Source organism: Plasmodium yoelii (assembly GCF_900002385.2).
Source record: "Plasmodium yoelii strain 17X genome assembly, chromosome: 12".
In the NCBI taxonomy this organism is placed as follows: domain Eukaryota; phylum Apicomplexa; class Aconoidasida; order Haemosporida; family Plasmodiidae; genus Plasmodium; species Plasmodium yoelii.
Genome location: NC_036184.2, coordinates 139,398 through 152,821, shown reverse-complemented (window position 1 = coordinate 152,821; position 13,424 = coordinate 139,398). Strand labels below are relative to the sequence as shown.

At 20.8% G+C, this 13,424-nt stretch overlaps 2 protein-coding genes and 2 pseudogenes across 2 annotated transcripts, besides 2 other annotated features; 3 read left to right on the top strand and 1 right to left on the bottom strand.

Moving 5' to 3' along the window:
* Positions 1-186: 186 nt before the first annotated feature.
* PY17X_1201500 (fam-a protein) lies at positions 187-1,630 on the bottom strand (the record flags this gene model as incomplete). Its single annotated transcript, XM_022956670.1, has 6 exons — positions 187-194; positions 331-571; positions 652-761; positions 968-1,037; positions 1,130-1,373; positions 1,512-1,630. 6 exons carry the CDS (start codon positions 1,628-1,630, stop codon positions 187-189), a joined length of 792 nt encoding a protein of 263 aa, XP_022812536.1.
* Positions 1,631-5,512: 3,882 nt separating this feature from the next.
* PY17X_1201400 lies at positions 5,513-6,657 on the top strand (annotated as a pseudogene).
* Positions 5,513-6,657: a sequence feature (YIR protein, pseudogene;~PIR protein, pseudogene).
* Positions 6,658-8,739: 2,082 nt separating this feature from the next.
* PY17X_1201300 (fam-b protein) lies at positions 8,740-9,702 on the top strand (the record flags this gene model as incomplete). Its single annotated transcript, XM_022956669.1, has 2 exons — positions 8,740-8,808; positions 8,986-9,702. The coding sequence occupies 2 exons, from the start codon at positions 8,740-8,742 to the stop codon at positions 9,700-9,702; spliced, it is 786 nt and encodes a 261-aa protein (XP_022812535.1).
* Positions 9,703-12,349: 2,647 nt separating this feature from the next.
* PY17X_1201200 lies at positions 12,350-13,364 on the top strand (annotated as a pseudogene).
* Positions 12,350-13,364: a sequence feature (YIR protein, pseudogene;~PIR protein, pseudogene).
* Positions 13,365-13,424: the final 60 nt, after the last annotated feature.

Genomic DNA, 13,424 nt, shown 5'->3' with positions numbered 1-13,424 from the left:
TAAAGCGTACAGACACTCTATGATGATAATTTAAAGCAATCATTATGCACGGAAATAAATCGTTTTATTAACATAAATTCTCTAATATTACGGTGCTGAAAATATATATAAACTATATGTTTATATATGAAGGAACAAATAATATAAAGATTTCACACTAATAGATTTAGGGAACTGTAAGCATGTTCATAAACCTAAGAAAAAAAAAATAAATGGATGAATACATAAAATGCCTAAATTGTTTGCAAATTATAAATATGCACACTTATTTAAAACAAATTTTTTTAACAATTGTTGAAATAAATTATTATATTATTAAAATATGTATACCGGTTATATATTCGATATAGGTGATAAAAACACATTTGTTTATTCTTTCAACAATGTATCCACTTAAGTTAACAAACATTTTTTTTAATTTTCCACTTCTAATATCATCTTCAGAATCAATTTCAGTTTGGAATAAATTTGCACTTTCTACTATTTTGTTTTCAAAATATTTTTTATTTTGACGGTTGTGATCAATTATATTTGCTGAAGTCATGACAATTGCAGTTTTATTTTCTGATATCTACAAAATTAATAAAAGTGTATTTGAATAATACGAAAAATATGATTTATAATGAAATAGACGATGAAAGGTTTCCTTACTTCAAATTTTGCAGCTAAAGCATAAAAATATTTTTCACGAGACCATGGCCATTTTCTGGAACGTTGTTGTATTATTACTAAATTTGGAGTGTACACACGGGCAATTTTTCCTAATAAACATATTATAAAATTGCATATATATATAATTAAAATATGATGAGTTTGAAGATATGGGAAAGAATAAATAGTATCATATAACAATAGTAATAATAAATCACGAAATGTCGAATAAATAGTAACAATAATAAATAACGAAATGTCGAATAAATAGTAACAATAATATGTTAATTTGCTTAATTATTTATGTTTTTCATACTTTTAACAAAGTCAGTACTGAAGATATGGGCATACTCGGGATCCCAATACTTGTTTATTATGTTATTATACTAATGGAAGTAAAGAGAAATATATATAAATTATAATCATTTTTTAATTTCAATTTGGTTTATAACTTTTAATGTTGTTCGTTAATTGATACCTTATTCGGATTATAAATTATATATTGATTTTTTTCAATACTTGTACGATCTTTTTGTCTTCCGCTATCAAAAAACATATCGTCAGTATAATATCCATTATAGAATCCATAACCATCTTTATTTGCAGCATGCTCTTCTAATTTCATTAAAGCTTCTTCCATAACTTTGTACGCACTTTCAGTTTCTTTGGGATCGGCATATAATAGGTGCTTGTTTTTTTTATATATTTCTTCTGAGTTATCGCTAAAAATGAACATATGTTTAATGCGTACAAAAATAAAGTTATTGTATTTATAACATTTTTGCAAATACGTACACATTTAATATTTTCATAATGAAAAATATATATATATATATTGTAGTATTTTCTTATGCAGATACCATTTTTTTGATTTGGATTTTTTATTTTTTGGAACAAGCTCAGCCGCAAAGGTTTTATTATTCACATATAGGGAGGTGATTAAAAGAAAAAAAAAAATTTTAATATAAAATTTAATCATTTTTGAATTTTACAAACAAAATATTAAAAAATATATTAGTATTTTTTTAATTAAAAATTAATAACTCGAAAACCTGGACAAGTATAATTAAAATTGAAGCAAATAACTTTCTCCAATCAATTATAAAAAACTATTATTTAAACGATAAAATATATTATGCTTTTATCAAATTTATAAGTTTGATATATTTTTTATTTGAATTCAATCATAAAACGACGTCAATAATAGAAGCTTTCATAAATAATGAATATAAAAAATATTATTATTCATAATTTTATTAATATTATAATATCTAAAAGCAAATAATTTTAATTATATTATATAAATGATGTTTAACATATAGAATTATGAATACACATATTTTATATTTTTATAATTGGCTAAACTCAAATTAAAATTTATAAACCCCCCCCGTTACGTATGGAACTACACATATACTTATATATATATAATAGAGAAAAACAATGTCGTTTTTACCTAATAGAAAATGAATGATTTAAATATAAATATAAATATAAAAGTGAGAAAATAATAAAAAAATATATATTTGTTTCAATATAATTATATACACTTACATTAATAATTATATTAAAATAATTATTTTCCTATTTTCTCCCATTTTCTCCTATTTGTTTTACAAAATTTCTTTGATAATGCACAGTTTTTAATATAAAACATGTATATTCTATTTTTAAATATTAAAATAATTATTTTAATATGAAAAATTTAGTTAATTTTATATATTACTAATACTACTATAATAACAATATTTTTTATCTCACCATAATAATAGTATGCTAAAATTTATATTATGAGAATCACACATTCTGTGATTTTTTGTCACATTTAATACAAATTTTACTAAATATTTTTCTAGAAAAATTGTTAATTTTATAAAAATTATTTATTAGTAATAATATTGTCACCCATGTTTTTTATAAATGAATACAAATTATAAATTTCCTTTTAATGTAAAACATAGTATATATATATAATTTTAAAAAATAAAAATTAATAAATATAAAAATAAAATAATGAAACACAAAGTTGCAAATTCAATAAATATATATAATTAATTTAGTTTTTAATTCTAATATCCTTGATGTAGATGTATTCATATATTATGGGCCAAGGTCATGCTTATGGGATATAGTTTTGTTCACTGAGTCTGTGTTTTGAATTAGAGCTCGGGGATGTAATTTGATAATTTTTCGGGCCTGTAAACGTTGATTAACTATATATACAATCTCCGTATGTTTAATCTCGAAGTGAATTCTAAATATAGAACCACCAAAGAAACATAGCCATTAATATGGAAGAGGCTACATAACATGTTTTATAAGTTATAATACTTATATTTAATTCGTTCATATATATTAAATATGGAAATATTATAACTTATCATTATATAGTTTATTCTATTCGTTGGCTAACTATAGATAAGAACCCTTATTATATATTATATAAAACTTTCTGATTCAGAGTTACATTGAATTATGCACATCATAGTATATAATTTATTTCTATATTTTGTGAAAATATTTATTTAATAAAGATTATTATTTGTGCCGCTATTATTTTGGTTTAAATTATAAATTTTCAACCAGACAATATAGTAATATTATATATGAGGCTATAACATATTAGAATAATTTGGAATAATTCTCTACATTATAAAATACCTTTAGGTTAATGGGCATATTTTTATTGTTAATTAAACATATTACCAATATATAATAGATAGTCATAAAATATAGATTCATAAAATGTCGATCGAAATTCGAAAAAACAACGATGCCTATAAAAGGCATTTTATGCATATACCACTTTTAATAATACAATGAACATATGCATATTAATAAAAAAAGAGATTATAGATATATGTATACTATCCTTTAAAATAAAAATTATATGTATAATTATTTTTTGAATATTTTTATTTTATATTTTTATTAAAATTAATAAATATTAATAGAATTAGTTTTATACGATTCATTTATTTACCATAAAGGTATAATATTAGATTAATCGATATTACATTTTAAACTCCATAATTTTAAGGATATATGAATTCTGAAATGTATAAAATATATTACATTTAAAATAGTTAATATAATTACATATAATAATGTTAATAAAATTGAATGTTATAGTTTGTTCTGGTAATTATAAATAATATGATAGATTGAATAGCGTTATTGTTCTAATATATATAACATTGTAGCAATGACTAAACACTGAAATATGTTAAATTTGGGAAGTATATACAATTATATATTAATGCAAAGTATATAGAAAATGCATGCAATCATTAATTTAATTTGAACTAATAATATTTTTATTAGGTTATTATATATATAAAAGTTCACAGATATATAATTTAAATATATTGTCATTGCGAAATAATATATATTCTAAAATACTTTATTTAAAAACTATGAAACTATGAAATATTGTACATTGATTTAAAGGATTTTTATTGATTGCACTAATTGTTCCGTTGTACTATACAGTGATATACCAACAACATCATAATAGTAATAACAATAGATAAAGTATTAAATACGAAAAAATCATTAAATTAATATGATTCAAATACGTTAATATATACTATTAAACTTGTAATAAGATTAAAATTATATGCACAAAAAATCAAATGAAATGTTATAATTTTGGCTTGGTGTTTTTTTAATGTTGCAATATTAGAATTAACGCTACCAAGCAAAATAATATTAATAATTCTATATTTTTTCATCATAGAACTAAATATAGTTTATTATAAAATATAAAAGCAAACTATATATTTAGAAAAGTAATGATTCTAAGTTATTTTTAATGTATACATAAATTGGAAGCTTTAATGGTAAAAAATATAAAACATAATTAAACTATGTAGAATAAGTAAATCTTATATGACCAGATCTTTATCTTTAAAGAACATACTTCCCTTATATTTCTTCTATGAAAGGGAAATATAACAACATAATCACGCATAGTTTTATATTATACTTTAAAATATCATCAGTAGGTATATATGTTTAATACTTACTAAGTATTATTTTGAAAACTACATTCAAAGACTTATTTAAACTTATAAATAGCATAATAAATATGGGTTCAGCGCTAATTATTGTTTAAATAATGGACAGGATGGCAAAATATATTATAAAATTACCCAATAAGATATATTGTAATAAAAATAAAGTTATTGAGCACATTAAAATGAATTTTGAATTTATCTATATTAATTATAAATAATATAAATTTATGTAATTTGCACAGAGATGTAAGTAACATAATTTGAAAATACTATAATTTTAATAAAATATGGTATATAGTATTAGAAACAAGTATATAAGTATTTAAAATATATTAGAAAAAATATATTTATATACTTTTACGGATTATAGTAATAATATAATTTTATATTTTTTATATTTTTTCAGTATATTAGTTTTGGGGCACCATTTATTAAAACAAAAGATATGATGTTGTTTTTTTCATAGGGTAAGACATAAATATAAGTATATGTTTTTTAAATCCATAATAATAGTATATCCATTTTTATAGTAAAATTATTCCAGATGTTAGTAAGAATAGCATTTTTTGTATAAATTGGATCATATATATATTTAATAAAAAATGTATTAACCATATATTTAAGGTAATTTAGCTAATTATCATAAACAAAAGTAGAACTCTTTTATGTAATAATATTATTATATTATTCTATATTAATTTAATTATTGAAAAACTTATAATATATTTAACTATAGACAATTATATATAGGGTTAAAGTATTTCGTCACATATTGGGGGCAGCGTATATAAAAACACCATGATTCTACTCAATTTACAAATCAAAAATAAAACTCTATTATAATGAATAATCAAGTGGTATATGCATTTTTTAATAATAATAATTTCCTTTACATTTTTTATATTGTATTATATATAAATATCATTAAACTTTATTTTAATAATTCGCGTTTTTATTAATTGTTTTTAACTGTTTTCTTAGTGTAAATTGTTCAATTCTCTATGGTTTCATTTTCCCGATAAATTGGACAATAAAGGAAACTATAATTTTTTATTTGATAGTTAACATTTCAAAAGTATTGTAGTAATAATAGTTGTGATAATAATCTCGAAAAAATTAATTTTTATGTTTATATTTGTTTAGTGCATTATTTTGGAATTCTTTTTCGTTTAAAATTAATGTAGACAATAACATCGATGTTGTTGATTACATTGTTATATGGTTAAATTATATGTTAAGGCTAAAAGAAAACGGAATCAACAAATTAGACGACTTCTATACTAACCATATAGAAACAAATACGCATTATATTAAAAAAATAGATGATGTCAGTGGTTATATTGTTATATGGAAGTCATAGATAAAAAAAAGGATTTGTTGAATATGGATATAGATAATAATATTATATCTAATTTTTATAAAGCATTTAAACCATTATGTGAAATGTATTCTGCATTTGGTGGAATCACATCAAATTGCAAAAAATGTTCGAAAAATGTTAATCAATTTGTTGAAACATATAAAAAACATAATGAAGATTCTAATAATACTGATAACAGTCCATATAGAAAAATACTGTCTACATTATCAGATGATTATAATAAATTAAAAAATGAATGTAAAAATGTTCAAGATGTCGTTTTTCCTTCCCTTCCAGAGATAAAAACAACACAACATCCAGTAGAAAGTTCTGAAGATAATTCTGCACAAAATTATGAACAAACTGTACAAAAGTCTGATGTTACATCATCAAGTTCGTCGATAGTAAGCAAATTAATTCAGTTTTATCGATATTTACTGCAACATTAATTTTGGGGGGAATTTCTTATAAGATGAATAATAAGGAATTAAAAAATTACTTTCATTATTTATATTAAAATGTTAACAAAAAAATAATACGCTTCTTAACATGTTATATTAGTACTCGTTATTTGGATTTTGGAAACGAACCCCAAAACAACATTTAAGAGAAAAGCTAAAAAAATAAAGAAGAAACTGATCATTAATATGTGATTCAAAGAGTCGTGACTATTTCAGGAATAGTAATAATGATTGATATATGTTAAGAAGCTGTCTATTTGGAAGTAATTTTTGGTTACAATTTTTGCATAATTATTGAGTCTATAAGAATAATTAAATAATATATAATGTTATATATGTATAGTTATAATATTTTTGTACTGTTTTTGTACAATTTTTAAACAGTTTTTATGTTGTGGGTCAGGGTTGTGCTAGTAGATCCCATATTCGGGTTAGGGTTAAGTGTTACATTGCATTTAATTTTGAATATTTTTTTATAATTTGATAACATTTATTAGTTTATAGAATTGTTTTAAATATATATAGAAAATAAATTATTAAAAATATGTAAAGGATAAGTTGGAGTTTTTAATATTTATATTAAGTCTAAATATATAAGAAAAAATGAGGATGAGAAGGAACGAATAAAGTAATATATTTTGACAAACTATAAGAATTGAATTCCGTGTTAATATTACTTAATGGTAAATGTGTTTGACTATGTCTTTTTGTATTTTATTGTTAATTTTGATTAATGCTTTATTGGGCAATTGATCGAATATTGGAATCGGTATAGAATGATGATTTCAAAGGGTCGATTTGGCCCTAGAAGGTAACGTTGATTTAGATAATTAGAATGTTTAATATGAGAAACTGGGGGAGAAGGAAGGGAAATAAGGAAAAAACATGAAAAATGTTGTAAATTGAGTCGATGAGAAAATGGAATTATTAAATATATACAAACTTATGCAAGCTGACCCTGCACCATTTATTAATTTATTTTTTTTGTTTATAAAAGAAAAATCAATTATTTATATGATAAATTTAATTAACTTATATTTGAATTCGAATTTAAAAAATGTATAAATTTAAATAGTACTAAATAAACAGGATTTCATTTATTAATATAAACAATTAGGAGGTTATTATATGGGAGGCATGTTAAGGCTCATTTACCCAATTTTTATAAAAAAATATATAATACATTTTTTATATGAGGAAATGTTCTATGATAACCAATGTACTATATTTATGTTTTATTTAAACAGTATTTATAAAAATAAAGACAATATAATGTTTAAATATTAAAGGTACTATAATACGTGGTTAATGAATACGACAAAATAAAGCATTTGTTATTAAGCATATTTCATTTTCTGATTTCATATAATAATAAATTGATAATTTGTTACAAATTTTTGATTTTGCATGTATTTTCCGTTGTAATTTATACGAGGCATACTTGAAAATATGAATATTTTATATTATTTTAATATAAATAATATATTTGATGTTGTATATCTGAGATATATTTTTAAATAAAATTATTACATACCAATATATGTAGAGACCATATATTTTAAAAAACGAAGAAAAATAAAATGCAGAATATTATTAAGTAATATTTAAAATTGGAGAAGTATAACAATAAAATATAATAAATTATAAACCATTCAAATGTAAATAACAACGATGATTTGTTAATTATTTTTCATGTTTCCATATATTGATTTACAATATACATGCATCTAGTATTTTATTATTTTAATTGATATTTATTAATTTGCTCGTATGTAAACAATAATAGGAAAATATAAGCTTATAAAATATTAGAACGGTACCATTAGATATATCAATATATTATAAATTATATTAAAAGCCTATTTGTGCAGCAAATTTCCAAAAAATATATTTTAGTGGAAATTATTATATTATATACATATATATTTTTTATAATTAAAATGTTAAAAGTGTTGTATTTTTTAGAGAAAAATTAATATTTGTTTGTAAAAAAATATAATATTTATATCCATAAATACTTTTAATGAATATAACGAAATTTGTTACAACAATTACATAAGTTAATTCTATAGAAAGTGCAAAAAGTTAATAAATGAAATAAATTCCGTTTTTTATAGATATACCATTTATTCATAAATTTTAGAACAAACAACCAGTAAATATTACTATTTTTTGAATAAATATGAAGTTATCATAATTATTTCAAACTACATATATTATTTCTTTTATTTAATAAATAACGTTAAAAATGAGAATCAGCATTTTAAAATTTGTTTTTTTTTCAATTATTATTTGTTCTTTTGAATATGCCAAAAATGTAAGTTACATATTATTTTCTTTTATTATTAATAATATTTCATTATAGTTTTCGTATTTATTTGTTTTACATTAGCATTATATTATTGTTTCATGTATTGGCAAAACACATACGTTAAGTTAAAGGAACAATAAAAAATAGTTATATATGTGTTAATAAATATTTCATTTATTTCAGGAATTATACTTTATAAATAAGAGAAATGTATATCATGAAAGGAATATAACAAATTTTAGAAATAATAGGATATTAGCAGATGCAGACAATCAATTCGATTTAAATGATTTTTATCAATCAACTTTGAGTCTTGCAAATCAATTTAATGAATATGATGACTATGTCGATGACGAAGAAATGTCATTTATTCGAAATGCTATAGACTCACATATAAAGAAGCATATAAAAAGTAATACATTACCCGATTTAAATAATGTAGATAAGAAAACTAAAAAGTTAATTAATGAACTTCGGACAGAATTAAAAGAATTAAAAAAAGACCTCGATAATAAAACGAATAGTGAAATGGGAATACAACCGATACAAGATAAAAGAATAACAAAAAAATATGGAAATATTTCTGTATCAGAACATGAAGATTTTAAACAATTGGAAAATGAAGGAAATTTCTTGGAGAGTGAAGATGACAATTTTGAAGATGAATATAATAAAATTAAATCAAAAGATAATTTTAAGAAATTAAAAGCTAATAAATATATTAAAAAAGATGAAGAAAAAACACTTAGGTATATGATACTGATGGCTACTACACTCGTGTTGGTGACAATGGTATCAGGAACAGTGCAATTACTATTACTATTTGGACCGCTTGGGTTTTTAATGTATAAGAAATGGCGGAAAATCAGGAAATGTAGCTTTAAATTATCAAAAATATAAATATAACTATAAATACTCTTTATTATTGTATTTTATTATACTTGTTTAAATGATTAAAAATAATATATTTAATATTTATTGCATAACAGTTACACTTTTTTACGTTCTATAGAACAATGAAATTTGATTTATTGTTTGTTTTATTAGTACATATTTTTTAATTTAATATATAATCGCGTTATGTAATTAATTTGTCTTTGTTTATCGTTTGTCAAAAACTCATTTGTTCATATTTCCTTGCATATATATTATGTATTAATTTAAATGCACTTATTAATAAATTTATAAGCTATGCTGAGGTTTATAATTACATTTTGGGAAACTCGTATTTTGGGTTAGGGTTATATTGTATTAATTTTTTATAATTTGAACGCTAATTAAATATATGTACCATTCCTGTATGTTTAATCTCGAGATGAAGCATAAATATGTATTCCCAAAGGATCATTCCCATTAATATGAAAAAAGCCCCATAATATTTTTCCCATAAAGTATAATATATACAATTGAGTGTTCATGCCGGTTTAATATGATTAAAATAAAATGTCTATATTGCATATATTAATTCATATTATGATATATCATAATTATTTATTATATAAAGTTTGTTAATAATAACTATATTGAATTATGCATAACACAATATGTTTCTTTATTGATAAAACATTTTATTTAGTAAAACTTATTATTTGTATCATTTGTTTTAATTTAAATCGTATTTTGATAACCGAAAAGTATAATAACATTATATATGAAGTTGGGTATGGATTATAATAAAATTCATTTAGAACAATTGTCTACATTATAATATACCTTCAGGTTAATGAATATATTTTTATTGTTAATTAAACATATTATCAATATATAATAGATATTCATAAAATATAGATCCGTGGTATATCGAGATTCGATAACACAACGTTATCTATAAAAGATGATTTATGCATCTAACATTTTTTATAATACAATAAAAATATACATATTAATAAAAAATTACATTATAGATATAGACATACTATCCTTTTAACTTTCGATTATATATATTATAATTTTATGCTAAAGTTTTAAATTCAAATAATAGAGATACTTATATATACATTAATTTATTTACTATAAATGTATAATATTAGATTAATCACTATTTATTTTAAGCTTTATAATTTGAAGTATATACAAATTGGAAATATATATTTAAAGTAGTCAAAAGACAAAATATAAGTATATTAATAAAATTTCATGTTTTGTTCTAATAGTTATAAATAATATGACAAAATAATGTTATTATTATACGCCTATATATATAATATAACAAAATACTCTACGAATAACTTATATTAAATATTATTTTATTGTGGAAACTTCATATAATTAAATATTAATTTTATCGAAAAGACACATAACAATACATTATAAAGGTATCAATGCTATATATATGTTAAAGATTCAATTTGGGATATGTGGTTTAATATTCTAAAAATAAGAATCAATGGTGAAATGGTTAAAGACTCAATTCATGTTAAATGACATTTGATTATTCCATATTAACGCATATTATATTGTCGCTGTTTTGCCATATAGTTAATAAAATATAGAATTTTTAATAAATGATTTGAATGATATACATTGATAACTATAACAGTATAATATATAAGTTAAAATTAAGTATGTAGAATATTTAGCGAATATTTATATAAATATATATATTAAAGAGCTAATATATCTTATCTCTCTCCTATTAAATGGTAAAATAATAACCTAATCAAATATAGTTTTCTATTATACTTTAAAATTAGCATCAATACTTATTTATGTGTTAATAATAAATATATACTATTTATGATTTTAAAAACTATTTACATTCAAAGACTTATTTAAGCTTATAAATACTGGTTCAGTGCTAATTGTTGTTTTAAAGAATGGAAAAGATGGGAAAATATATTATAAAATTAGCCAATAAGGTATATTTCTAAATTGATCCATATAGGAATAAAAATAAAGTTATAGGAATCATTAAAATGGATTATGAATTAATCTATATTAAATAAAAATAATATGAATTTATGTAATTTGCATAGAAAATGGAACATGTAACTTAATTTGAAAATACTATAATTTTAGAAAAAACTATATTATATATTATAAGAAACAATCATGTAAATATTTAATATATTTTAAAAAATGATTATTTATATACTTTTAAACATTATAGTAATAATGGATTTCTTAATTGTTTCGATTTTTTCAGTATATTCATTTTGAGACACCATTTATTAAAACAAAAGATATGACGTTGTTTATTTTCTATGTTAAAGCATATGTAAAAGAAAATATATTATAAATTCATTACAATGTTAATTTTTATAATAATGTCCATATGAGTTTTATTAAGGATAGTAATTTTATGTGTAAATTTATATACATATAACCTATAATGCACAAAATAACCTTAATTTATGGAATTTAAGTTCCATAAAACTATTATATTGTTCCAAATTACCTTTAAATTAATATTAAAAATGATAGGAATTTATTTAAACACAAATGATTTTATATTAGACTTCAATTATTTTGTCATTTATTAAGCATAAAATATATAAAACAATATTATGTTACATAATTTACATATTATAAACAAAATAAAATCACAATGGATCCTGAACTGGTATCTGCATTTTTTAATAAAATTTGCTTTTCCTTGTATTTGTCGATATTATATAATCTATAAATTTCATTAAATTTTATTTTATAAGAGTTTCATTAACATATATTTTTATTATACTTTTATAAATTCTTTCTTAGTGTGAAAATTTTGATATGTTAATTGAGCAATATCCCGATGAATTAAACAATTCCGAAGAATGTGATATTCATAATATAGATGGTATTGAGGAATACTGCCCTAATGGGAATTCAGGAAACAAATGCATTACTGAGCTCGATAAAATAAATGCTGCATGTTTATGGTTGCTCAATCAAAATATTGCTAATAGGATTGATGATTTAAGTAATGAACATGTTAAAGCGTTTATTATATACATTATGATATGGTTAAATTATATGTTAAACCTAAAGAATGCTGGGAAAATCAACAACCTAAATGAGTTTTACACTAAACATATAGAAAATAATACGCATTATACTAACTGTGAAAGTTATGGTAGCGATTGTAATAGTACATTAAATGATAAAGCGGGATATAATAATTTTAAGGAAGTCATAGTTAAAAATATGGATTTTTCGAATATTAGTTTTGAAGATATATCTAAATTTTATGAAGCATTTAAATTATTATGTAAAATGCATATGAATCTAATGAAAACACGATAGAATGCACGAAATATTTGGGATATGCAAATAACATTGTTGACAAATTTAAAGAACTTAATGAAAATTCTAGTGCTACTGGAAACACTTCATATATTCAAGTATGGTCTACTTTATCAACTGATTATGAAAATTTTAAAAAGAAAGATAATGTTGTTAATTGTATGAATATTCCATCGATTCCACCGATAAAAACAACACAACATCAAATACACAGTTCTGGTGTTACATCATCAAGCTTGTCGATAGTAAACAAAATAATTATAGCTTTATCAATATTCAGTGCAATAACAATCTTTTTAGGAATTTTTTATAAGGTAAATAATAAGAAATTTTAAAATTATTTTCATTAAATATATGCAAACGTTAACAAAAAAATCGTACACTTCTTAACATTT